Below are 27,028 nucleotides of genomic sequence, written 5' to 3' on the forward strand. Positions count from 1 at the left end.
AGTCTATTTTATTTGTTTTGGTTGTAGTTTCTTTATTTATGTTTTTATATATCTGGGATATTTTAATATCTCTTTTCCATGTTTCTATTCCAATGTTTAATATTCTCGAGATTTAAAAATTCATTGCTGTGGAAAAGGATGTACTTATTATGCTCTAATATCGTTATAAAACTAAAACAACAACGATACAATGCTTCTATCGTTTATCGTGATTGTTTCTGGGAAAATATATTGTCCTAAAAAATGTGTTATCATGACAGGTCTACATACAGTCATGAAAAAAATTATTAGACCACCCTTGTTTTCTTCAATTTCTTTTTTTACTGCCTGGTAAAATAGCTTATAAGAGTTTATTTAAGAGGTGATTTTCAAGAACACCATGGAAAATTACTAGATATCAGCTCTTAAATTAAACTCTTATCAGCTATTTTGTAGCTGTCCAAACAAATGTACCTTTAGTTGTACCAGGCATTAAAATGAACAAGAAAATTAATGAATTCATTAATTTTTCCATGACTTTAGAAATTGCAGTTTAATCTAGGGATGGGCGTTTGGAAGAATACTGCCAACTCGAGCATCTATAAATCAATTCATCGATTAATGACAATGTTTTTATACATACTCCAGTATCCAACTTAATTCTCAGCTCACTGGCTGATTGACGTACAGCCGCAGAACTGAACGTTTGGCGTGTTTCAGTTCAGTGATACTGATACGCGGTCAGAGATAAAATAAAAAAAATACACAGACCGATTAAAAATTCCATGTGAGCTACCAAATTTTTAACGACCATTTATCGATCATTGATTTATTATTCCCATCCCTAGTTTAATCTAACTTGCTCTGCTCAGAAATTCAAAATGTTTCATCATGTTGTCTCTAACTCTAATCATCTTCTTTGCACACACAGGAAATCTTGCTTTGGAGATGCAAAATCCCAGAAATCACGAGGCAAAAGTGCCAAGCTCAGCCCCGTAAAGCCTGAGCTCCAGCCCGGCTCCCCCAATCAAAGAGAGCTGCGCAGTAAGGAAACCCCCGAGAAAACCCTCCCCATGCGGTCGGGCGCCGAAAGGGACCTTATGCTCCCGTGCAAAGAGGAGCCGGAGCTGAGCTGTCAGATCGACGATCTGCCCTTCATGTCTACTACAGAGATGTACCTCTGTTGCTGGAACCAACCTCCTCTGTCTCCTCTACGGGAGACTTCCCCTAAAAAGGAAGAAGAGGTGGCCAGTGAGTGGACTCCTCATGTAGTACATGATATGCTGATAATTTGTAAGCGTAACCTATATCCCATCTTTAATCACTTTATCCATCAAATTTCCCCAACACACCAACTCTGAATAACTTTATTTTGCCTCTTTTGTTTTTTTCTTGCTTCTAGTTCCATCTTGGAGAGAAAATCCTATTGAGCCTTTGGATGAGGAGCCCTCCTTTAACCCCCCTGAGGTGAGACACTCAAACTACAGATGCATCAGATCAGCTGATCACTCTCAGATATATATATATATATATATATATATATATATACAGTCATGGAAAAAATATTAGACCACCCTTGCTTTCTTCTATTTCTTGTTCATTTTAGGGTTTGCCTGGTACAACTAAAGGTAGATTTGTTTGGACAAATATAATGATAACAACAAAAATCGCTCATAAGAGTTTAATTTAAGAACCGATATCTAGACATTTTCCATGGTTTTCTTGATAATGATTTTGGTTATTATCAAGAAAACCATTCTCCAGAATTTCCTGCAGCTCAGACTACATCTATTCCTTCTTTCATACTTTCTTTTTTCAACTTTATTTACTTCCAAAGAGCAGTGAGCAGCGCCTGTATTATACTGTGATTCATTCCTGTGCGTTCCGCTCAGACTAACAGCAGCAGATAAAGTCGGACATAATGCAACTTCTTCTCTGTTTGAGGGCTTTCTATATTTTGAGATTTGTTCGAGTGAAACTGAGAGAAGATCCTGTAACTTGAAAGTCATTGTTTAGTTATGAACGTACAACTGAGTTTACATTAAGAAAAGTTCTAAAATGTTGATGTATGCTGTCAGTTATAGTTCTTAGAAAGAACAAAATACCCAAAATTATTGGTAATAATCCAGTTTATGTAGTTTTTTCTTTAAGTAATCTTGTATTAAACCAAAGAAACATTTAGCTCTTCAGTAATTGTTGATTTTGTTCCCATGAAGCCGCTGGACGACGGCGTGTTTCTGAAACGCCACTCGAAGCTGGAGCTGGACGAGAAGAGGAGGAAAAGGTACCAAACTATCACTTTAAAGTTGAATGATTATGTTTGTTCTTTAGTTTTGACCAGAGCTTGAATAAATCAGATACTAATGTGTCAGCAAAAATTTGTTTATTGTGGTTTTTATTATTTTTTGTTAAGGATCTCTTGATTTGGTTATGAAAGAGTTAATATTCGAAATGTGTAATGAGTCAGACACTTTACTGTTCTTAACAAATACTTACAACTATAAGAGTGAATTAATTGGAAATAAATCAAAATGTCAATAACAGCTGTTAAAATAACAACAATTATGTATTTAAAGGTGACAGAAACCCATAAAACTCTACATTTATTCCAAAATACTTTAAAATCTGAACTTTAAAAGTATAAATTTTACTGCACTATAATAAGATTAAATGAAGTATTTTGGTCACTGCAAGCCTGTTTTTTTTTTAACATGAAATACATTTTTATAGTTAAAAAATTGGACAAACAAAAGACATTCATTACCAAATATCATGCACGGGTACTTAAATGTTTCAGAAAAGCAATCATTCAACTTTGCAAGCTGAATTAAAGTATTTTTTTATTTGCATCTCGCCAAAATAAAGATGTCAACACTGGAGAGTTGAGAGATTAGTGTAGGACTGACTGTGGACAAGTGACGAGAAATCAGTAAGATACAAATAGGAGCAAGTTTTATCCCCTTTTTTCCTCTTGCTGCTGTTTTTATTGACCTTGTGTGTGTTTTCCAGGTGGGACATCCAGCGGATCAGAGAGCAGCGCATGTTCCAGCGTCTGCAGCAGCGAATGAACAGGAAGAAGGTCGTCCAGGAGACGGAGCCGGAGCTGTCGTCCTTCTACCCCGACACTGAGGACGGTTCGTCTGCAGAGCTTCATGTGCAGTTTATGACACCGGCTGGCTGTTTTAAAATGGATTTAACAGATTTTCTGTCTTCTTCCTCCAGTTGAAACTATCGTCATCACTCCCTTCTTGCCTGTGGTTGCTTTCGGCCGACCGTTGCCCAAAATGTCCCAACAGTAAGTTTGTTTTTAATTCTGCTTGGTGATATTTTTATATGTGTGAGCAGCTCAGGATCCATAAAGTTATTGATTCATCCTCTCAGTGCTCTGTAGTGATTCTGCACTGCAGTATGTTGAAGTACGTTTTTAAAAATGGTTAAAAAGTGTTAAACGTGAATCTGTGAGAGAATAATGAGGGAAGCCAGTGGGTGAAAGCAGCTCAGATTGTTTAGTTAAAGCCTGTATCCAAGACGTCTTTTTTCTTTTTCAACTTGTTTTGGTGATTCTAACCTTTTATTGAGCCACAGCTTTGGGATACTACAATGGATGTTACTGTTTAAAGTCATCAATCAATTGTTTTTTGATAGTTTCTTGGAAAATATATCGGCCTAAAAAATGTGTTATCGTGACAGGCCTACTCTAGTTTCACACCATTTAATTAATTGGAAACATAAATTGATCATTTATATTAGTAGTTAATGTGAAATTTTGAGAGAGTCTCAGCTGAACGGTGTCCGACTTGAAATACAGTTTCGCTAAATCTTTTATTTTGCCCATGTTTTCATGCAGCATTTAATGGATTAATTGATCGTTAAGGTTATAGATAATTGCAGGTTTCTTCCAAACGCCCATCCCTAATTTCAACTATGTTTCTTCCTCCTGCAGGAACTTCGAGCTGCCTTGGCTGGACGACCGGAGCCGCTGTCGCATCGAGGTGCCCAAAAAACACACTCCGCACCGGACCTGTCGGAAGTGAAGCCCTCTTGTGTGCATGTATGTATGTATGTATGTATGTGTGTATGTGTGTGAGTGAGAGTGTGTAACAGTGGAGAGATGCCGCTCCATGCCCAGATTAGAAAACGCTATATTTGTCCTGCGAACAGAGCTGCAGTCAGCCACCAGTCGCTGTGAATAACTGCTGTTGCTTTCAGTCCGCTGACCCGCTGATGATCTCCTGCAGAATAATATCTCAGACGGCTGATATTTCTGCTTTCATTTCCACTTCTCAAAGGCCTGACGCCACAAGATTAGCAGCTGTTACAGATTACAAATCAGTTTGTATCCTAAAAGAAACGTATAATCAGTTATGTGCATGTTCTGTAACATGTTAAAGATACATTTTGTAGCTGCAGAGCCATCCAGAACTCATTTCTCTGGATAAAGTGACTCCGATCTTGTGTGCATTCACGTAGGAGGTGAAAAACCCTTAATAACAGTTTATAATCTTTCTGTTTCGGGGTCGTCCTGCCGCGCTCATTCTCTCCTCTCTGCCTCAGTGGGAAAAAAAATCTGACTGTACCGTGCTGTTGTATTGCCTATAATCGTTGTTCGCACACAACTTTAAATAAGATTTTATCAATGTTTCGTGTGATTTGGGAGGTTTGAGACGCACTCAGCATGATTTCATATTTTAAAAACTGCAAGAAAAGTTTAAAAAGCAACCAGGCGACCGTTCTGTACTCACGGTTTGCTTCAGCGGCACGGACGACCCACCAACGCGGTGTTCTGTTCCCTGTTTCTGTTCCTATTAGTTCTTTATTTCTACGTGAGTTGCATGGACTCTATTTAGCTGTTTTAAAAGATGCAACACGGTAGCATGGCTTCACCCCAGAATGGAGGATCGTCTCTCCTCTCATCGGGCGACAAAAACGACAAAATATTGTTCTTGAACGCATGACTTCAGTGACGAGCTGCTGCGTCCGTTTAATCCGATAATAACAAGTTTTGATGTTTCCGATCTTTACAATACGCTTCCATCATACAGTGAATATTAGGCTGGTTGTGTGTATGCATCAGGTCCCTCGGAGCAGTTAAAGGGACCCGTTTTAGACGATAAATAAGCTTTCTAGCTGTAGTCGTAGCGATGTTCAGTCTGCTCTCTAACATGCTGCCAGTTAATCTCAGTTACAATCGCAGCGTTTCATTTCTATTTCCCTCGCTGCGTTTGCTCGACCCTCTTTATTTTTCTTTTTTCTTTTTGTTCTTTTTTTACATGCGATGCAAAACGGCTTCCTGCAGCTTCAACACTTCAAACTGCCGTCGACGTGAAGGCAGAGTTTTTTGTTCTTTTGTTCCTTTTTTCTGTACATAGCTTCCAGAAACAAATGTACATAAAACATGGCTGTTATTTTTTTATTATTTAATGTTGGAAGTGTTGAGTACATTCAATATTGTTCTATGATTGTATGTTGACAAATTGACAGTTTTGAAAGTTACAATTTTTTTGGAATAAAATTAACATGTCTACGATATTTGCAGTTTGTTTGGTTGTTTGTTTTGAGGTTTGATAAAATAAAAGGGAAGACTTTCCTTTTTTTGTGAGAATTTAAAAAATCTGAAGTACAGTCATGGAAAAAAAATCATTAGACCACCCTTGTTTTCTCCAATTTTGTGTTCATTTCAATGCCTGGTACAACTAAAAGTACATTAATTATAATGAATATAATGATAACAAAAATAGCTGATAGGAGTTTAATTTAAGAGATGATATCTAGACATGGTCTTCTTTGGTAATTTTGTGTCTTTTTTTGTCAATTTGTGTCATTTTTGGTCATTTTAACATCTTTTTGTAATTTTGTGTCTTTTTGGTCCATTTGTGTCTTTTTTCAGTCATTTTACATCTTTTTTTCAGAGCTGAAGGCTGTGCATTATTAGTCTACCAAAAAGATATTTTGATTATTCTATATATGTATATATTTATATATTTTATGCACTGACAGCTGTCATTTACATTTTCAAATGGAAAGAGCTTTGGGCGGTGTCTGTTTCTTCATACCTTTCTTAACTCTACTGAACCGGTTTATGATGGTTTGAGCCCCGACAGCCTGTTGTTTATGTTCAGAGATGCATAGCACAACGACAAGTTTTTATCGTAGTTCTTACACCTATCTTATCTTACTTTAGTATTTACATTTTATGTAACTTTATACTTCTACTTCACTACATTTTGAGGCAAATATTGTTTTTTTTACTCCACTACATTTAGCTGACAGCTTTAGTTACTTCTCAGGTTGAGATTTAACATGAAAAACATGATACATTTAAAGTGATTATGCATCTTTCTAAATTAAAATACATAGTTTATTAAGTGGTTAAAATGAGCCTTACCTGGACATTAAACAATCTGCATTATGCATAACGAGTACTTTTACGTTTGAAACTGTAAGTACATTTTAATGCTGAAACTTCAGTTAGTTTTGAATGCAGGACTTTTACTTGTAGTGGAGTCATCTCACATGGTGGTATCAGTACTTTTACTGCAGTAAAGGATCTGAATATTTCTACCACTGCCTGATAAACCACCTCAGCTTAGACATAACTGCCATGTTTTAATGTTGCATCCTATGGCCGTATGGTTTTAAAATTTAAGATTTTTTTCAATAATTGAAATTGAAAGTTCATTTAGATAGATTTTAAGTTCAGAAATAAAATCATAGCACTCCTGTAATTACCTTTTTTTTCTTCATTTTTTAAAATTGAACCTACATTTTTTTAAAGGACCCTTTTTAAATGTTGTTACACAATAATTGTGACCAAGACATACGGCCTACTGAACATTTTAGATGATAAATATGCTCTGATTGATAAACACTGACACTTCCCATCTCACCTTCCCTGCCTGTTAAGTGCCAACATCTTACTTTAACCACTACACACCAAAAGTTTGTGACACACCTTAACTTTAAACATCAGCATCAGTTTATAAAGGTTCCTAATGTGTGTCTATTGTGTTTTAGTCTGTTTCTTCAGATGTTCTTTGTGAGATCAGATGGACAGTTACAGATCCTACAGAGTCCTTATCAATTCTCCTTCACCTCATGAAGTTTTCCCATCAATTAAAAGGAAAAAGTGGTTTAGAAAAGACATAAGATGACAATATTTTCAGTATTTTCCATGATAAATATGTTTAATTTCATGTGTAAAATATCTGTAAATAACACAATCAGTTAGTTAAATCTGGAAAAAAATGTTTATTGAATAAAGAAAATCAAAAAACAGGACAGTTTCTGTAAAATAAACACACCCCTGACTCCTTATTTATCAACGTTTTGGTGAAAATGCTGCTGAGCTCAGAAACTGCTGAGGCAGCAGGCAGTAAACAGGAGCGGCCGAGAGTCTCTCTCCCTCATCCTTTATATATCTGTGAGAAATAAATCGTCCCATGTGTGAATTTAGAGAGAAAAGGTTCTGAGATAGACTTTTTGCTCACCATCTGAACCCGACCACACATAAACAGAATTAAAAGTCATCAAAAAGCATCACATCAGGGCTGAAACTGTGTTTTACATGATAAATGATGACGTGGATACAAACAACTCTAAACCGGCCTGATGTAGAAAAAGTGCCGACATATAAAACCTCCATCCTGTCTGTCGCCTTCTGTCGTTTGGGCTCTTTAGTGTTATTTTAATTTGAGAAAACAAGCATCATGCCTGGAGGAGTTAGTCATCTGTGAAATAAGTTTTCACTTTCAGATCATTTGTGTCATTTGGCAAATGTCTTAAACGAGACCTACAGAGGAGAACTCCCCTCTTTGTTTTGATTAAATACATAATACACGCGTAAAATGGAAACACCTCAAACAGAAAGCCACGCCCCTCGGTCTGCCCGTTTCACCTCCGAAAAGAATCTAAACACAGAGATTCGAGTATGTTTGTATTAACAGCTGTTGGTTCAGTCTCTCCGCAGGTTGTTGAGCCGCTCCTCCAGGTCGGCGTCTGCGTCGGCCAGCGCCGCCTGAGGCTCCGCCTTCTTCCCCCCGGCCACCGCCAGGCTGCCCCCGGTGCTCGGCAGATCTGAGGAGGAAACACAGAGTGATGCAGCAAACAAAAAACGCCAGACCAAAGAGAAAAAGGAGAAGACACATTTACAGATTTTCTTACTCGACAGCTCGTCGGACAGATTGAGACCGAGCTCGTCCAGGACCTGGGACACGATGGCGTCACTGGTGGATAAAAAAACAGATTTTGTGTTAATTTTATCACATTGTAGAGGGTGAATCAAGACTCTGAGTTAAAGGTGCATGGAAATATTTTTTGGGAAGTATTGCACCTTCATAAAATTAAGGATTTGAGAGGTTTAAATAAGGACGGATGCATGCACCAGAACTCTTACTGATCTCATGAATGTCTCTTTAGAGTACTGATGGGGTTAAATCCAGCTGAGGGCTGGTTCACTGGGGAATTACATTTTACTCCATTAAAAAAACAACAACAATCAAAGTCAATCATTTTTTCTGATTTCTGTCATTTTAACTGTGTTATTCTGCACAAAGACATGTTTGTGTTATTCAGATTGTGCTGATTCCATAGAGCTGCAGGACTTATAGAGTGATAGAGATCTTATATATTGATTTTACATCAACTTTTTTTTGGTGATTTGTACCTCTTTTTGTGTATTTTTTTGTCTATTTTGGTCAATTTGTGTCTTTTTTTTGTCATTTTACATCTTTTGTGTCTTCTTTGGTGATTTTGTGTCTTCTTTTGGTCATTTTTTTATGTCTTTTTTGGTCATTTTACATCTTTTTGTAATTTTGTGTCTTTTTTGGTTTATATGTCCTTTTTTGGTAAATTTTGTGTCGTTTTTGGTCATTTTAAACCTTTTTGTAATTTTGTGTCTTAGTGATTTTACGTCCTTTGTTTGATAATTTTGTGTGTTTTTTTCAGTCATTTCTTCATATCTTTTTCGGTCACATTTGTGACACTTGTGTGCATTTGTATGTATGGAAATTCCATTAAAAAAATATATATATCAGAGAAACTCAAACTTTTTTCTGATTTCTGTCATTCTAGCTGTGTTATTCTGCAGACATGACATGACAAGACATGTTTGAGTCGTTTCCGGCCATGATTTTGCTGATTCAACAGAGCTGCAGGACTCTAAATGTAGAATGGAAGTTTTGCACCAAGACACATTTCTCTGACCTCTCCTCCTCGTCGTCCTCGTCTCCCATGGCGTCGTCGATGGCGTCGTTCATCATCTCCTCCTTCATGTCCATGATCTCACTCTGCTTCTCAAACTCCATCATGATCTTTTGGATCTGAGGCAGTTTCAGCTGCACACGAGGAAAAAAATACAAGCAGGTTTATTGTTTTATTTCCACTGAATATTGTCAATTAAAAAAGCAACAGATCCATAGAATATTACTGAAACATACTTAATTTAAAAATGTTCAATCATTCTTGTCATAATTCTGTAATAATAATTATTATTTTTATTAATATAAAACTTGCAATTGTCTCTCATTGCATAGTTTAGATATTTTTATTTCATTTTTATTTACATTCCACCGAAATGTGTTTGGTTTGTTGCTACACAGTAAACAAATAAATAAATTGCAATAAATAAATACAAATTGTATTAATTTTTATTTATTTATTGCAATATTTACAACAGTACTTTTCTTGTATTATCAATATATTTTTCTTGTAATCAATAATTAGTATATTTTAATTTAATTTACATATTTTTTAATTGATGTAAAATATGCATTTTTCTCTCAATGCATAGTTTTTTCATTTTAATTTATATTCCAACTAAATTTGTTTGTTGCTGCACAGTAAACAAATAAATAAATTGCAAAAAAGACATAAAAACAATAGAAATAACAGTGCTTTCTAAATTTGCACCAGCAGGATTAGGATGGAAACAGCAGCAGCAAAAACACTGCTGAATCATTTGGTTAGATATTATGTTTTGCATCTTAACGATAAACATAAAAAAATCAACACACAATAAACATTGTGTGTTTGTGTGACGGACCTGTTTGTTCATGGTGGCCATGGCCTTGGTGACGCCCTTCATGGCCGTCGCCATGCTGTTGTTGGATTTCAGCGTCTGGATCTTCAGACTGACGGCCTGAATGTTCGCCCTCATCATGATGAACTTCTTCACGTAGCGCCGCGTGCGGACCAGATCCTTCGCCATGATCTTCACGGCGTCCTGCAGAGATTAAAACAGAGTCAGGTTTTTAATTGTCGTACCAACATACAGAGGATTGAAATTGCGTTCTTAAATTACATTCCTAAGAAACAGAATTAATAACAAGACAATATAAGAATAAAAACAGCAGTTAACCGAGTCTATGTTTAAACAAGCAATCAGTGCAAAGTACTTAAATAAAGCATCAAATGGTATAAAAACCGTACAAAGTACTTTGGTTATTAACAGTTTATAATTAGCAGCCTGATTTCATGTGGGAAGAAGCTGCTGCACATTAAAAATAATGCAAATTACAGTTAGTATTAAAGATTATTCTCTCCTCTCCTCATAAAACACAGGTTCTCACCATCTGTCCCTGTTTGGCCATCTTCTTGATATCAGCAATGATCTTCTTCTCCTGCTGCTCCAGCTTCATCCTCTCCCGGTCCAGCTCCCTCATGGCCCGGTTCAGAGCCCGCTGGTTCTGCCGGAGCATCTCATCCGGAGTCTTCTTCCTCCCAAACAGGAAAGACATCTGGTAGAGAAATCCACATAAGCAGAATGTCAATTTGGGAAGAAAATCACACTAGAAACTTAAGTTTCCATTAGAAAAAATGACCAAAACGAAGCTTAAATGTTAATATGTGGGTCAGAATCTCTTTATTCTACACGTGTCATTTAAAATAAAGTGTTTGCACTAACCAGATCCTGTTAAAATTAAATTAAATTCTGCTCCTCAGAGACACTTGAAGACATGATTGATTCTGCTGAGACCAACGGTCATGTAACAAATATTCACAGAAAATCTGTTTACACAGAGCAGAGGGGAAAGGCTGGAAACATGGCAATATTTCAATATGTACAATATGTGGAGACACAATTTATTTTTTCCAATTTTCGTGACACTTGTGGGCATTTGGAAAAGTGTTTATATATAAATTCCATTTTATTTTAATTTTTTAAAAATATAATTTATCTGAGAAACGTTAAGATTTTATGTATTCCTGTGAGTTTCATAAACAAATAAATAAATAAATAGAAGCTCCACATGAGCCCCGCCTCAACCAACTACAACAGTAAAACACTGCTTTGAAATGAACGTATGAGTCATAATAATCTAATGACATCATGTCCAACAGTCACATGAGGACATTTCTAAACTTTTAACACTTTATCCTGATTAAACTCTCAGACTTTTACTGGTACCAGAGTGTTTCTACAGTTTGATATCAGCACTTTAACACAGATAAAGATCTGATTATTTCTGCTGTTTCTGAACCACTTGTTCCGCTGTTCGTCCAGCTGATGACCTCCTCTCTTCCTGGGACATATTAGTCAGCAGTCAGTTATGTGAGCAGCGGCCTGAAGTCTCGCTTCAGCCTCTTTTAGCTCCTTTTAGCTCGTTTTAGCTCGACTCTCCGCCTTAAATCTCCCTAACAGCCTCCACCTGTCCGTCAGACTACACCTAGCTGTATTCACCACGTGTGTCTCTCTCACCTTGAAAGGCTGGTTGGTAGAAACTCGGTGATCCGGGCTGTTCTCGGTGTTTTCACGCTCCGCTCCTCTCAACTCGACACAAATTTGAACGATTATTTGTTTTCTTTCCGACACTTCCGTGTTGCGATAGTTTCGCTTCCGGGAAATGACGTAATGGCGTTAGCATAATAAGTAGACGTCATGGGATTTTTTTGGTTGCTGACGTCACAGGACGTCAATTTCCACGCACCACAGGAAAAAAAACACACACTTTCAAAATAAAATTACCACCAATGTTTCTTAGTGTTTTTTTTTAACCTCCGAAAGATATAATTTGTTTTTAGGACAATATGAGTAACGCATTTTTAAACTATGTTGTTAATTAACGTTTTGATTATTATTATTATTATTGTTATTATTGTTATTATATCTGTAGTTATATTTTTATTTTTATTTAATCTACTACCCCCCCTTTTATTAAGATTTTTAATCATTCTTGTCATAATATTGTAATAACTAACAATTTAAAAATTTCTATAGAATATGCATTTGTCTCTCATTACATAAATTATTTATTTTCATTTTATTTTTATTTACATTCCAACGAAATTATTTTTGTTGCTAAACAATGAACAAATAAAAAGGATTGTAAATAGCAGCCACAAACCCTGATAAATTGTTTGGGTGAATAACAATACTGGCATCTTAACTTAAAATTTTCAGGGAAACATTTTATACGTGGTGTGGTATGTTGTTTGAATAAAGATCTGGTTTAAAAACATTTTCCCCCTCCAACAAAGGGCTTTTATTTTGTAGTTAATAGTGCTCCACATCCGGTCATAACCTTGCGTGCTTCACGTAGCCGGGTTGCACATGTGCGGATTTAGAGGAGGCTACAAACTTGTCAGCTATGGAGGACAGTTGGACAAAGGAAACACTTCATGAAGAATAATTAATCGACGGACTAAACATTTATGGATTAATAGACTTTTGAGGCAGCTACTCTTCTCTTTAGTGCTTTTTGGACATATTTCGCATCAATATGTGGGTGTTCAATGTTGCACAGCAGCACAAGTTGCTCCTTGTTTGGACCAGGAGGTTGCAAAAGTCTGCTTCTATCCCAAAACCTCACCATGTGTCAGCATCTCTCCTGAGCTCAGAGGACAGCAGCTTTACCCCCACGGCCAAGAGGAGACGAAAGGCGTTTGACCCCTCCAAGCCTGAGAAATATGAGAGGTCAGTTCAGACTAAAGCGTGGAAAAAGGAGATTCCTGTGATACATAGATCAAGTCAGAGAAATTGGGAGGAGGGCAGGGTGTCGTCTGAACTCAGGAGACTGAGTCTGGACGATTTCCCTGAGGAGAAGGAGAAGGAGAAGGAGAGGATGAGGGAACAGAAGTCATCACTGGACCGGAGAGATGGACAGAAGTCATCACTGGACCGGAGAGATGGACAGAAGTCATCACTGGACCGGAGAGATGGACAGAAGTCCTCACTGGACCGGAGAGATGGACAGAAGTCCTCACTGGACCGGAGAGATGGACAGAAGTCCTCACTGGACCGGAGAGATGGACAGAACTACGAGGTTGTGTTTGGCATCGCTCCCTGTATCTTGGCTCTCACTCAGGGGAGAAGAAAGGCCCATAAGCTGTTTGTAAAAGACAGCGAGACCTCTCACCGCACGTCTGTGTTACAGGTGTGTGAGGCAGCTCACCGCCGAGGTGTCCAAGTCCAGCGGGTCACTAAGAGAGATCTGGACAAGATGTCTCCTGGAGGAGTCCATCAAGGAGTTTGTCTGAAAGCAAGTCCCCTGAGCTACCTCACAGAAACCAAAGACCTTGCCCCCAGCAAAGGACACGCCCCTCTGTGGCTGGTCCTGGAGAGAGTTCAGGACCCGATGAACCTGGGCGCCATCCTGCGCTCGGCCTACTTCCTGGGTGTGGACAGAGTGGCCAGCAGTCTCCGCCACAGCTGCCCGTTGACTCCAGTGGTCAGCAAGGCCAGCTCGGGGGTGATGGAGGTGCTGGAGGTGTACGGGTATGAGAAGCTGGAGGACATGCTGCAGGTGAAGCTGGCCCAGGGCTGGCAGGTGGTGGGCACAGTGGGAGCTGCAGCAGAGGAGGCCGGGCCGCCCGTCACACAGTGTTCAGACTTCCAGATGACTAAACCCACGGTGCTGCTGATGGGGGGCGAGGGGGAGGGGCTGTCCCAGCAGCTGCTCTCTCTGTGTCAAACCCTCCTCACCATCCCGCCCGGCAGAGAGCTGTCCCTCGGGGTCGAGTCCTTAAACGTCTCTGTGGCTACGGGCATCCTGCTGCACGCTCTGCTGTCCTCCAGGAGCTCACACAGATGATCAACACCTGGGATATCAGCAAAAAGGTGCAAGGGAGCTGAGATTTAGACTTTCATAAACAAAAAAAACACATGGGGTTTTAGAGCTGGTTGATAAATCAGTGTTATGAGTTAATTTGAGTCAGGATAACTGACTAAAGTCATGGAAAAAATTATTAGACCACGTTTTTTCTTCAATTTTTTGTTCATTTTAATGCCTGGTACAACTAAAGGTACATTTGTTGGGACAAATATAATGATAACAACAAAAATAGCTGATAAGAGTTTAATTTAAGAGCTGATATCTTGCCATTTTTCGTGGTTTTCTTGATCATAACCAAACTCATTATCAGGAAAACCATGGAAAATTTGCTCTTAAATTAAACTCTTATCAGCTATTTTTGTTGTTGTCATTATATTTGAACAAGAAATTGAAGAAAAAAAAGTGGTCTAATAATTTTTTCCATGACTTTATTTCTGTAAGATGTATATTGTCCCAGAAGGTGCTACAATAAACAATATTATTGTAATTTTAAGACCAATTCTTGCAATTGATATGATGATATAATAAGCTTGTAATACAAATAAAACCTTTAAAGAGCAATGAGCTTTTCATTCTTAAAAATATTCACACATGAATGTGAAAATAATATTAAAATCTCCTGAATAATTAAAACAAGCAGAGCAGAAATATTTATTTTATTTCTGTTCATTGGGCTTAGATGCTGCACCAGGTTTTATATTAGTAGGTAAAACCTTCTGTTTGTCAAACATCATGTTGAATAAAGTGGTGACATTTTTAAGTAAACAAACAATGGGAGATATCGAGGTCAGACACAATTATCCTGCTCACGTCCACATATTAGACGATAAATCCAGATTGTAATTATCATGACAGGCCTAGTTTCAGCCAGTTTTTTTGCAAGTAAGCCAAAAAAATATTTCTGTTGCTTCTATGATATAAAAACTGGATCTTGTTATAAATCAATGTTGAAAATGGGTCATATTTCTATATGAATCTCTTCACAAGATGACTTCAGTTTTGGACGATCCCCAGAAATGTCGAGGCTTTAAAGGATAAGGACGATGATGTTCTATATCTTTCCTCCCTCGACAAATTCCAACATTGAATGTTTCACCTAATAATTATCGTGTGTTATAATTTCTTCCTCTGTGCCACAGAGCTCCATTGTTGTCCATAAACTACTAAAATCACATCAATAATTTTGACTCAATCCCAAAATAAACCATCCTGCTGCCACAAATTCTCACCAGAGCGGATTAATCCGCTGCTGGAAAAAGTCTAATGCACCATTTTTGTCTGTTTTGTAATAAAAGATTTAAAAAAAACAAAATGGCCATCTGTTGTCTGAAATTACTGAGTATTTTTCCAAAATTAAATTATGTATTTGTGACCAACTGGAATTATTATTAGACAAGACATTTGGGCTTCTCACTGGAATGAAAATGATTCACCAGGCTCATCCTTTAAAATGCTGCTCTGTTTATCGCTTGAAATATTATTTATGTCATATCTCTGGCTCTGTCTACTGAATGCTTGTTTTTTTTCTAAATAAACAAATTTCCCCTACATTAAAGTGCAGTGAAATAAAGGAGGTCTACTCAGTGGGAAATCATATTTTTTAATAAAATAATATTTGCTCACATTGACATATTTGTCATGTTTACTATTTGTTTCTGCCTTGTATCTCTACACTGCTGCCAGGTTACTACTGAGGAAACTGAGGATAGTATGGTGTTTGATTTCTAAGGCTGTTATGTTATGTTTTCTATTGTTGATGCTGTAACACGGGAAATGTACCTGTTGTGGGACTAATAAAGGAATATATAATCTTAATACTAATAAAAAAGAATTAACTAAATTGAAAAGGGGAGGCTAGAGAATATAATTAAATATGTTACTGGCAGTCAGAAATTACACAGACATTCGCACACATTGTTCATATACAACAAGCCTCTTTTTGGTTTTAAATAACAGAAGGGAAAGAAAATAAATACTATATACACACATAGACATAGATACAAATAAAAGTTAAGATTATGATTGGGGAAATTACAGCAGCAAAGTGGATAGCAAAATAATAAATAGTAAACTGCAGCATAAACTAGAAATATGAGAAAGGTATTTACAAATAAACAAGTAAAATAACTAAAAAAAATATAAACTTTACAATTTAAACAAGTGGAAATATAAAAAGACAATTTAACAAAAATAAAATAAATTTATTATATACAATGTAGACAGGGTCAGCAGTTGGATACGGACCATTGGGCAGAGAATATTGCAAATTAAATTAAATTAAATTAAATTAAAAAAAAAAGGTAACCTGAGTGTTTATAGTGCAGTGATTTTCAATGTCTGGTTTGTGTGGTCTGGTTTTAATCTTATAAATTAATAAATAAAAAACAAACATACATAGGCCTACACCAGGGATCCATTTTCAAAAAATCTTTCACTCTACTTGTCGATCCTTTAATCCTCTTATGTCATATATATTATTATTATTGAATTATAAGCTATAACGTCACCCTGTTAAAATAATCGCCTAACTCATTTCTTCAAGTTTTGCGGGAAACACAAAAAACTTCAATAAAAATGTGACATATGACATTTATTGATCATTTCACTCAAAAAGGATGTAACAAAGGATGGCTTTTGGCATAGAAATAACATTGTGTGTAAATTATGTATCTTAAGAGAAATAAATGACTTAGGCTATTTTTTTGAACATGCCTTTGTGACTTAAGCAAGATATGGTAACACTTTATTTTGAAGGTGTCTACATAAGAGTCACACAAGCCTGTCAGAAACATGACATGACAAGTATCATGAGCATTAATGTTACTTCAAAGTGTCATTAATGTTCATGACACATCCCATGTCATGTTTATGACACGCTCATATCACTCTGATGTAGAAACCTTCAAAATAAAGTGTTACCAATATTAGTGTCAACAATAAAACACTGATAAACTAAACTGATAACTAAACAATCTCCCTCTAGCTCTTCTTTGCTGGGTTCTTATCTGATGCCTATGAATGTGGCAAATTGTCAAAGAAGTGATGATCTTAAAGGGGTAAAATCACATGATCTGATCAACTGAGGATGTAGGTGATTTTACCATAGGTGGCCAGCGTCATGAGGAGACGATTCAGGCAAAAAAAACAACCCAATTTTGACAAAAAATGACTTAGGCGATTATTTTAGCAGTGTGACGATAATAAAGCAACAACCTGAGAGACTTTGTTAGAATAATAAGCCCAGTGTGTGTCCACCACACGGCGGCAGTATGCCCCAGCAGAGCGCCCTGCCGGCCCGTGTGCTGGCTGAGGAAGAAGAGAGGCTCACACAATGCGCTGCACGGCTCACAAGGGTTGTGTCTCCCTCATTTTCACCATAAATTTCCAATTCAGTGGAAACTTGTGAAGGGGCAGCAGCAGAGGAGCCGATCTCCTTCTCCTCGTATGTATTTGCACTCTGGATTCAGCGAGAATAAGAAATCTTTTAACCGGAAACGTCGGCGAGAGGTGCAACTATAATCCTAAACATTGGATTACACAGAGCGGAGCGGAGCGGAGCGGAGCTGCATGAAGGAGCTGCCCGGCCCGGCGGGGGCGCCACCGACACCCTCGCTTATGGAAATCCACACCGAGGCTTTCATATGTGGGCCTTGATTTTTTTTTCTTTATGATGGAGGTGGAACGAAAGAAGAGTCGAGATATTGTTATTTAATGGTCGATTGGTTGCTAGAATAACATATTCTTCCTTATTCCTTTAGAAAAAACAATGAAAAGGGATCTTGGTGGTGGCTAACAGCTGGATCGGCTAACTAGCCTCTGTGCTAACTAGCTTCTGTGCTAACTAGCTTCTGTGCTAACGTTACGTCTTTCTTTTGATGTGCTACTATCGGCCATCTCGGCAGGAGAAACGCTTGTTCTCCGGGCTGCGGGACATTAGCTCGCCTCACAGCAAACTGGGACACTTGTCAGTCTTTCCAGACACGTTTTAAATAAGAATATAGTTTTATTCTTAGCTCGCTGGCTGAATATATTGTAATGTATTGAGTTAGCCGTGTACATGCTATCCAAATGAGCTAATTGGCTGGAGTCAACACTGACCTAACGTAACTCAACCAGACATTTTACTCCTTTATATTTGGAGTAATTCACAACAGCAGCTGTCAACAATAGCTCATCATATTTAACGTGAATCATGTCCTGGCAACCGCTGAGTTAATGTCAAAGGGATATGTGGGTTATTTGGCCTTGCTAACAAACAAGCTAACCGTGTCGTTTTGCTAATAAATTTGTCAGCGTGTGCAGAAATTTGGGAAATCCTAACACGCAAGAGTTGTATTGAGCAATGCCAACGGTGGCGTGATTTTCATTTAGGAATCTACCCAGATCTGACTCGGCCTGCTTTGTCCGCAACACGGCTGTCTTTTTTTGTTTACATGCGTATAACTTGTGAATTTGTCGGCAGCCAGCTCACCCTAACCCTCCACCAGACACAATCAGCTGTGTCCTGACGTCTGTGTGTGTCGTGGATTGTTTAAATCCCCATGTGGAGCTAAGTTTGCGTTCAGATTTACTGAAATGACACTAAAATTTCGCCGAAAGAAAGGCACTGATGCCGATAGACTGTTGTCAAAGGACGGTAAATAATAGCCACTGGTTCCATTAACGCCATTTTAACAGGGGCTCTCCTGCTAAGGGGCCTGTGTGGTGGGGTTTTATCTGCGGTTCGGTGCCTTTCCACCGGACCGGGACTCGAGTAAAAGTGCCTTTGGTCTCACTGGAGTTACAAAGGGAGGTTTGAAGATGGAGGGCCCGAGCCGAAGCACTGGATTCAGGCAGAGCCGACGGTCCCGTTCACAGCGCGACAGGGAGCGGCGGCGGAGGAGGAGAGTGGACCTGGCCGAGGAGCGGGCCACATCCCTGTCCTCGGGCTCCGATCGGGAGGCTTGTGGGACGAACAGTGTGCTGGGTCCCGGTGGGAGAGAATGCCGGCCCGGCTTTGGGAGACACAGGCCTCCACGCCGGAGGAAGAGGGAGTCCGTGTCCTGCGAGGAAGACATCATTGATGGCTTCGCTATTGCGAGCTTTGTCAGCTTGGAGGCACTGGAGGTAAATATCTGGCTTTCTACACCCAGCTGTCATTCAACAAACAGCATCTATTTAACTCAGTAGTGGGAACAAATTGATAAATCACACTTTAATGAAGCCCAACAGGCAGTTGGCACCACCCTTACTTTTAATTTATATAATTGATTGGCGTGTACGATTGGCTACTTTTAGTCTTCCTCTGTTCTCCTCCATCACGTCCATCACAAATCATGCCTTCTTCCCTCCAGCTAAAAGTGTGAAAAAAGGGCTTCAGATTGAACTCCTCAACTCTTGACACTATTCCTCTTGGAGAAAGCAATCCACTCAGGCCAACCCAAACCCCAAGGCATCCCTCTGATGGGTTCTGGAGAGGCCTCAATTATTCATGTCCTAATTCAGTGAGGTGTTGATGAGCTGCCAAATGGCTTTTCAGGCTAAGAAAGCAAAAACTAATCCGCAAGAAATGATTTAAATTAATGTAAAACAGCAGATTCTTGTTGTTTAAGTACTTGGAGCAGGACTCATCACCTCATTCTTTTCATTCCTAGCTTCAGGTCAGTTGTCGAACTATCGAGACAAAACAGAAAGTGGTATATTCTAGAATCAGTATTTGGCGAGTTTCCACCGTGCATTTAACACATCATAAATATTTATGCATGTAGCACAATTGGCAAACAGATGAAGAGAAAGTAATCTCTATAATATTAGTTAATCTGCCTCCAGGGTGGGTCTGATGGCATTTGTAGCATCAGGCTGGAAACCAAATTATTTGCCAGTTGGTATGTTTTAAAGCTGCATATTTACATGCATATCTAGCTCCAGTATTCTCCAGGGTAACCAGATTTTACAGTCAAATCAACCAGTGAATGCTGTCATTGACATTGTCATTGATGGTTGGTTACTATCTGGAACTGCTAGTAGGAAATAAGTAAACACAATAGCATAAAATACAGTGTTAACTGGTGGAATGTGGCAATTTCCTTTACTGCATTTCTAACTTCCTGCTTGAAATTATTAGCAGTAAGTGCCCACAGTTATTCATTAATGTTGAGTTACTTGCACTTCACTTTTATTTACTCTTTATTCCTCGGCCTCACACAACAACTACTTTAGTTGGATGATATATTCTCCCAGAAACTAGTGTGATAAACAATATTATTATAATTTTGAGATAATTTTATGCCACAAATATAACAATAATGAAATGGCCTTAAAACTCAAGTACACTCCTATTTAAAGAGCTATAAACTTTGAGTTCTTAAGAATATCATCAACAATTACAACATAATTAAAATAAACATAACTATGAATACAATGTCAACAAAAATTGCTTTTAATTGAATATTAAACATGTAGCACAGGGGTAAAGAGAGTCATTCATTCCTTATCAAACCCTACAATGTTTGTGACGTTCTTATGTAAACAAAGACATGTAAACAAAACAGACAAAACATTGCAGGATATGTATATGACGTCTATCATTGTTGTTGACCTCAATAAGTCGATAAAGTAGTTATCATGACAGGCCTATTTATTCCAAATGCAGATATCTATTTTAGGTACTTTGTTTTTGTATAATGAAAAACATGAAGTTCTCCACTTAATTTTTATTGGTAGTTTCAACAGAAGTGGAAGGGAGTTACATTTTTAGTTGTCTGTCCATTTTCTGTTCCAGTAACTAAATTAGTTGTCCTGTCACAGTCTTTGTTGCTGTTTCGGGTCGTAAATAATTTCCATTTCTCCCAATTTGTGGCAGTTCTAAACCTTCATAATCATTGTTTAAAGCATCCACCTACCAATTGGATTTTTTGAAACATATGCAGCAATTTCATCAATCATTATCGAGAAAACAATGGAAAATGTCTAGATATCAGCTCTTAAATTAAAGTCTCATCAGCTATTTTTGTTTATCATTATATTTGTCTAAACACATGTACCCTTTGTTGCACCAGACATTAATATTAACAAGAAATTAGAGAAAACAAGGTGGTCTAATATATATTTTTTCCCATTACTGTATATATATTAGTAGTTCCTAACCTTTACAGCTTTTAACTTTGCAACCTCTCATCACAGACTGTTTCTTCCCCCTTTAAAAGAAATAAAATAATAATACTTTTGGGGGCCTGAAGAGATGATACTTTCATTTTGCAAAAAAGTCAACCAAATATATTTAGTTTATGCTTTTTCTTTCTCTTTCCTAACTTGTGTATCATCTCACAACTCCTCAGTTTTCTCCTCTGAGCGCCTGAGGTAGATAAGTGGAGATGATAAGTGATCACAAAGATTTGAGTCTCAATACACTCCACTGTACTCTAATACCACCGTCCATTTGTGTTTTTTTTATTTGTCAGAGAGGTATTGATTTAACCCTACAGTTGTTGTTTTTTTAGACTGTGAGTTGCAGCTGGATTTTAACAAGTCAACCACAAAATCCAGTTTCAAAACACACGTATGACTGGGTCGACACACAAACAGCTGAAGTCTTATGCAGGCTGTTGTTGGCATTACATCATTCTCCTGTTTCTATTTTTGCCAGAGTAGAAACCAAGCAGAAATTAGCTCTGTCAGGACATTAATCGGCGTGTAACTAGCCTGTGGTCTTTGCCCTCAGGCCTACAGATTCATGCATTTTGCTAGACATGTAAACACTGATTATTTTCCTCTCCTTATCAGATGGACTGCTCTCTGAAGCCCAGTCAGCGCACTGATATGCTGAGCAGGAGGAAGGGGAAGAGAGGACCGGAGGAGAACGGTGGAGGGCCGCTGTCGGAGCCGGAGGAAGGAGCCCCGCACAGCTACTCCAGCAGCTGTTGGAAGAGTAGAAACAAGAGGAGAAAGATAGAGGTGAACACATGACTTATACCTCTACCGGATTGTGGTTGGATCCATCGTCACCTTGTCAAGTTGAATGTTGAGCTAATTCTTAATTAAATAGCAATGTTTACATTTCTGTCATGCGACCGACCTGCATATCCTGTCACTGACACTGAGCCGGTTAAACTGGCTCACAACACCTTTCATTCAAGGGTGTTTCTGTTAATGAGGCGATGCAGGAAGATTCCTTACAATCCTTACACACTGTGAACATATTTTACTGTTGTGAAGTTTAATCGCTGTAATTAAAAGTGCCCACAGTTATTCATTAATGTTGAGTTACTTGCACTTTACTTTTATTTACTCTTTATTCCTCGGCCTCACACAACAACTACTTTAGTTGGATGATATATTCTCCCAGAAACTAGTGTGATAAACAATATTATTATAATTTTGAGATAATTTTATGCCACGACCTGCATATCCTGTAACTGACGCTGAGACGGTTAAACTGGTTCACAACACCTTTCATTCAAGGGTGTTTCTGTTAATGAGGCAATGCAGGAAAGATTCCTTACAATCCTTACACACTGTACACATATTTTACTATTGTGAAGTTTAATCGCTGTAATTAATATGAAGTTTTTCCCACATCACGCCTTACTTAAAACATATTTTAAATACTATATATTGTTGTTTTTCTAGGGACACCCTTTGGAGACTGGCTACATTGTAAGTTTCTTTTCTAATTTCTTAGCATTTCTGCAAACTGATCCAAAACTTGCCTGAGATATTCTAAACAATGCGATTCTGAGTGTTTTTTTTCTGTCTTTTTTCAGTGTGACACTGAGAGTGATACAGGAGACAAGGTGTGTACTGCTTACATGTGACCGTTTAGATATTAATTGCATGTTTTTCTTATTAGGTAATTGGTATGTGACTCCTACCACAGTTTGAAATGCATGTTGCAACAACTTAATAACTATCACAGTATTTTTGAATGAGAAAAAACCAAGATAAACTAAATTTCCTGTGACATTTAATAAGATATTATATTTATTTATTAGATTCTGTTAAAGACTGACACCCATTTTTGCAACTCTGATAAGAAATATTGGATATACAGTCGTGGGAAACATTATTAGACCACCATTGTTTTCTTTAATTTCTTGTTCATTTTAATGGCTGGTACAACTAAAGGTACATTTATTTGGACAATTATAATGATAACAACAAAAATAGCTCATAAGAGTTTAATTCAAGAGCTGATATCTAGACATTTTCCATGGTTTTCTTGATTATGATTTTGGTTATTATCATGAAAACCATGGAAAATGTCTAGATATCAGCTCTTGAATTAAACTCTTATGAGATATTTTTGTTGTTATAATTATATTTGTTCAAACAAATGTACCTTTGGTTGTACCAGGCATTAAAATGACCAAGAAACTGAAGATAAAGGGTGGTCTAATACTTTTTTTTCCCATGACTGTATATGTTTAATTTTGAGTATAATTGAGATAAAAACTTTTATTTTGTGTCCTTTTCCAGGCCTCCGACAACGACATGGACCCGGTCTTCACAGTCAGCACGAGGAAAGGTACGAGAAATGATTTAATTGTGTCACTCCATACTGTTATGTATAGGGAAGGCAGAAAACTAACTAATGTTCTCCTCTGTAGTTGTGGAGCCCTCCCCCTCAAACATGGGCACAACCATGAGCAAAATCTGCCCGCCCCTCCCGGTTCGCTGCGGCGGGGCCTCGCGGTTGATGGTGACCCCGAGAGTCTCCGGACTGGAGCGAAGTCAGGAGAAAAACCTGGAGCAACATTTCCCGGAGCCTGTCTCTTCTTCTACCTCTGCCCCCTTCTCCTGCCTGCCTTCCCCGGTCCCCGCCTCAGGCACGGTGCCCCGGTCCAGCCCGTTCAACGGCAACGGCAGCCGCCACAACGGCAGCCCGCCGCTCTCCAAACCCAAACCCTTCGTTCTGCCCGGACGATCCCACTCCATATACAACTTCAACAGGTATGTTAATACAACTTTTATTACAGGAATCCTTTTTCCTATGAATCCCTGCCAGTTAATTTCCTCAAGTACAGTCTTGAGGTACTTGTAATTTACTTAATTTTATGTAACTTTCTACTTCTATTTCACTACATTTTGAGGCTAACATTGTAAAATAAGATCTTTAGATAAGATAAGAACTTTATTAATCCCGAAGGAAATTCTGCTTCCAGATTGCTCCAAGTTACAAAAACAACCACAATAAGGGATAATATAAGAAAAACGATTAACAAAATAAGTAACAATATGGAATATAAATATGAATATAGATATAACAATATAGCTGGCAGCTTTAGTTACCTTTCAGGATTTAACATAAAAAATATGATACATTTAAAGCGGTTAAACATTTTTTTGTTTAAGTTAAACCTCCATAACAGTATATTAAGTAGTTAAAATGAGCCCTACCTTGAGAAAATTGAAACAATGTTTACATAAATGCATCAGTAATAATAGTCCTAGAATATTTGGGAATATATAATCCAATCTGAGTGGAGCCATTCTGCTTAATAAGTACTTTTAATACTTGTATCGCATGTTTCGATGTTGATACTTTTGTAATTTTGTATGCAGGACTTTTACTTGTAGTGGAGTTATCTCAGTGTGGTATTAGTACTTTTCCTGAAGTGAGGGCTCTGAATACTTCTTCCACCTGTGGTTCATTGTGTGATAATAAATAATGAATCTTTCCTTCTCCACAGGAGCAACACCCCGGTCAAACCTCCCTCATCTGCTTCATCTGTTGCGTCTTCCTCGTCCTCCATGCGTCCCCCGACTCCCTCCGCCAGCGTGTCGCTGCCCTACAGCCGGGGCTCAGGATCCTCAGGGCCCCTCCGACCCCCGTCTCGAGCCAGCACCGGGGCCTTGTTCACGTCCTCGCCTGGCCTTCCTCCTCCTCCACCTCTCCTACAAGGTCCTGGACACTCAACAGCAGCAGGTAAGGCTGTTTTTTTTTTCTAACTGCTGTTACAGTCTGCTTCAGCTGTTCATGGGAACACTATGACTAATATGTGACTGAAATAAACCAAACCCAGACTTCCTCTGGTGGTTTCTCGGTTTGTCTGAGGTGTTGAGGAAGTTACATACTGATGTACTGAGATGTGATCTCGTCACAACTGCGAGTATAAATTTCCTTAAAAGGCCGAGGCCACATGTTGTTCTGTTTTTATATTTGGTGGTTTAATATGAAGCACCTTTTTTAAAAATCACAAATATGTTGTTTTTTCTGTCAAATTAACTATTTCAAACGTCCTTATAATGTCGCAGTAGTTGGCATTTTCTATACGTTTTTTATGGTTACATTAAAGAGCCAGTCACAGTATGTTTTTAATGTGTTTATTTGTTTCAAAATGATAATTTATAAGCTTTGTCAGAGTGGTGTTTAATCTGTGGTTGAAATGTGAAATTGTAAATAACAACAGAAGGCATCAAATTCAGGTAAAAAAAAAAAATAATAATAATAATAATAAATAAATTAAATATATATATATATATATATATATATATATATATATATATATTTATGTCAGTGTCCTTACTTTTTATAGTGGGATTGTAATTTTCACAAATGTTTCAAATATAAATATTTACAATTGCACATATATTTTATAACCTACAAACACACAGGGGGCCATTACTGTCAGCTTTTTTCCAACCGTATGTTTATCGGATTTTCAACATTTTATTTAAAGAAAAAATTCAGTATTATGTTATTTACATGTAAATTATTAAAAATAAATACATTTTACTTCATTAGATAAATGGTGAAATAATGAAAACAAATCAAATCAAAAAAGTACCTAAATACGTAAATATTCAACACCTATGTTGCATTATATTAATCTACAAACATTATTTAAATAAACTGTTATTACAGATGCAACAACCCTGATTCTAAAAATGTTGGTGTGCATGTGAATACGTATATAAAAACAGAATTAATTTATGAATTCTTTCCAACCTATATTCAGTCGAATACAGTACAAAGACAAGATATCTATAGGTGCATCTCAATAAATTAGAATATCATAGAAAAGTTTATTTATGTCCGTTCAATTCAAAAAGTGGAAATGACACATTATATAGATCCACTACACACAGGCTGAAACATTTAATGTCTTAATTCCTTTAATTTCTTAAGGCTTACATTTGATGCAGACCTAAAATTCAGTGTCTCAAAAAATTTGAATATTACTAAAGACCAATTTTAAAAAGTGTTTAATATGGAAATGTTGGCCTCTGAAAAGTATGTCCATCTATATGACTCAATACTTGGTTGGGGCTATCTGACTTGAACTATTGGAAATGGACTTTTCCATCATATTCTAACGTATTGAGATGCACCTGTAATAAACAGTGTCCTAACCTGTCCCTGTGATCCTTTCTAAACGGGCCTCATATACATTGAAACCTTTCTTGTAAACGTTTGTTTTCTAATAATTCTCTCCCTTTTTTCCCCCCTTCTCCTCTGTAGACCAAGAATTACTGCGTCAGAACTTAAACTCCCACTTCTTGAACTCACAAGAGCGTGAGGGCCGGCGCAGCGTCCCGGGGGCTGAGAACAACGCAGCAGCTGCGGGCCGCTCCACTCCCGGTGGTCCATCAGCATCGAACTCCGGGCCGGGCTCATCGGGCCGCACGTCTCAGAACCAGCCGAGCATCCAGCCTCTGGCCTTCCAGTTCCATCAGCACAACCACCAGCACCAACACACGCACACGCACCAACACTTCACGCCCTTCCTGCACCCAACAGCCACCGCGCCGCCTCTGGTGAGACGCTCTCTCTCTCTCTCTCTCTCTCTCTCTCTCTCTCGTCCTGCTGAACATCTGTGTCGTACTTGAAATTCCAGTGTGGCTGGAATGTGGATCAGTTTTTGAGATGTCTGTTAACCCGTGCAATGTTTTTGTCTCTTAGTTCGATAAGTTTCCAGGCAAAATGGACGGACTGTACCGACACCCTGTGAGTACTTTGTATAATCTTTAATCTACAGGTTATGTATAAAAACAAGGCTGAGAACACTAGATTAAAGGTGTGC

The 27,028-nt window shown here is 38.0% G+C and overlaps 4 protein-coding genes across 8 annotated transcripts in view; 3 read left to right on the forward strand and 1 right to left on the reverse strand.

Moving 5' to 3' along the window:
• msl1b (MSL complex subunit 1b) overlaps positions 1-5,508 on the forward strand; it is an 8,303-nt gene extending 2,795 nt beyond the window's left edge. For 2 of the 3 annotated variants that reach the window (XM_059325092.1, XM_059325093.1), the window contains exons 4-9: positions 911-1,272; positions 1,382-1,446; positions 2,196-2,263; positions 2,989-3,113; positions 3,202-3,274; positions 3,923-5,508. In XM_059325092.1, the coding sequence (XP_059181075.1) occupies positions 911-1,272; positions 1,382-1,446; positions 2,196-2,263; positions 2,989-3,113; positions 3,202-3,274; positions 3,923-4,013 (784 nt within the window). In that variant the 3' untranslated portion in view covers positions 4,014-5,508. The remainder of the gene's footprint in view (positions 1-910; positions 1,273-1,381; positions 1,447-2,195; positions 2,264-2,988; positions 3,114-3,201; positions 3,275-3,922) is intronic. The other variant, XM_059325094.1, reaches the window with a different exon arrangement.
• Positions 5,509-7,326: 1,818 nt separating this feature from the next.
• chmp2a (charged multivesicular body protein 2A) lies at positions 7,327-11,809 on the reverse strand. The gene is made up of 6 exons (XM_059325106.1): positions 11,675-11,809; positions 10,545-10,712; positions 10,019-10,198; positions 9,181-9,311; positions 8,140-8,201; positions 7,327-8,052 (listed from the first exon to the last, which is right to left on the reverse strand). The coding sequence occupies exons 2-6, from the start codon at positions 10,710-10,712 to the stop codon at positions 7,931-7,933; spliced, it is 663 nt and encodes a 220-aa protein (XP_059181089.1). The 5' UTR covers positions 11,675-11,809; the 3' UTR covers positions 7,327-7,930.
• A 702-nt stretch (positions 11,810-12,511) lies between these two features.
• Positions 12,512-15,814, forward strand: mrm1 (mitochondrial rRNA methyltransferase 1 homolog (S. cerevisiae)). The gene has a single exon (XM_059325097.1). The coding sequence runs from the start codon at positions 12,696-12,698 to the stop codon at positions 14,004-14,006; it is 1,311 nt and encodes a 436-aa protein (XP_059181080.1). The 5' UTR covers positions 12,512-12,695; the 3' UTR covers positions 14,007-15,814.
• Positions 15,815-17,348: 1,534 nt separating this feature from the next.
• Positions 17,349-27,028, forward strand: part of fbrs (fibrosin) — a 28,170-nt gene continuing 18,490 nt past the window's right edge. For all 3 annotated transcript variants that reach the window (XM_059324611.1, XM_059324612.1, XM_059324613.1), the window contains exons 1-9: positions 17,349-19,133; positions 21,789-21,959; positions 22,635-22,661; positions 22,769-22,798; positions 23,481-23,529; positions 23,612-23,954; positions 24,695-24,930; positions 26,467-26,762; positions 26,908-26,952. In XM_059324611.1, the coding sequence (XP_059180594.1) occupies positions 18,828-19,133; positions 21,789-21,959; positions 22,635-22,661; positions 22,769-22,798; positions 23,481-23,529; positions 23,612-23,954; positions 24,695-24,930; positions 26,467-26,762; positions 26,908-26,952 (1,503 nt within the window). In that variant the 5' untranslated portion in view covers positions 17,349-18,827. The remainder of the gene's footprint in view (positions 19,134-21,788; positions 21,960-22,634; positions 22,662-22,768; positions 22,799-23,480; positions 23,530-23,611; positions 23,955-24,694; positions 24,931-26,466; positions 26,763-26,907; positions 26,953-27,028) is intronic.

This window comes from Centropristis striata, chromosome 21 (assembly GCF_030273125.1).
Source record: "Centropristis striata isolate RG_2023a ecotype Rhode Island chromosome 21, C.striata_1.0, whole genome shotgun sequence".
NCBI lineage: Eukaryota > Metazoa > Chordata > Actinopteri > Perciformes > Serranidae > Centropristis > Centropristis striata.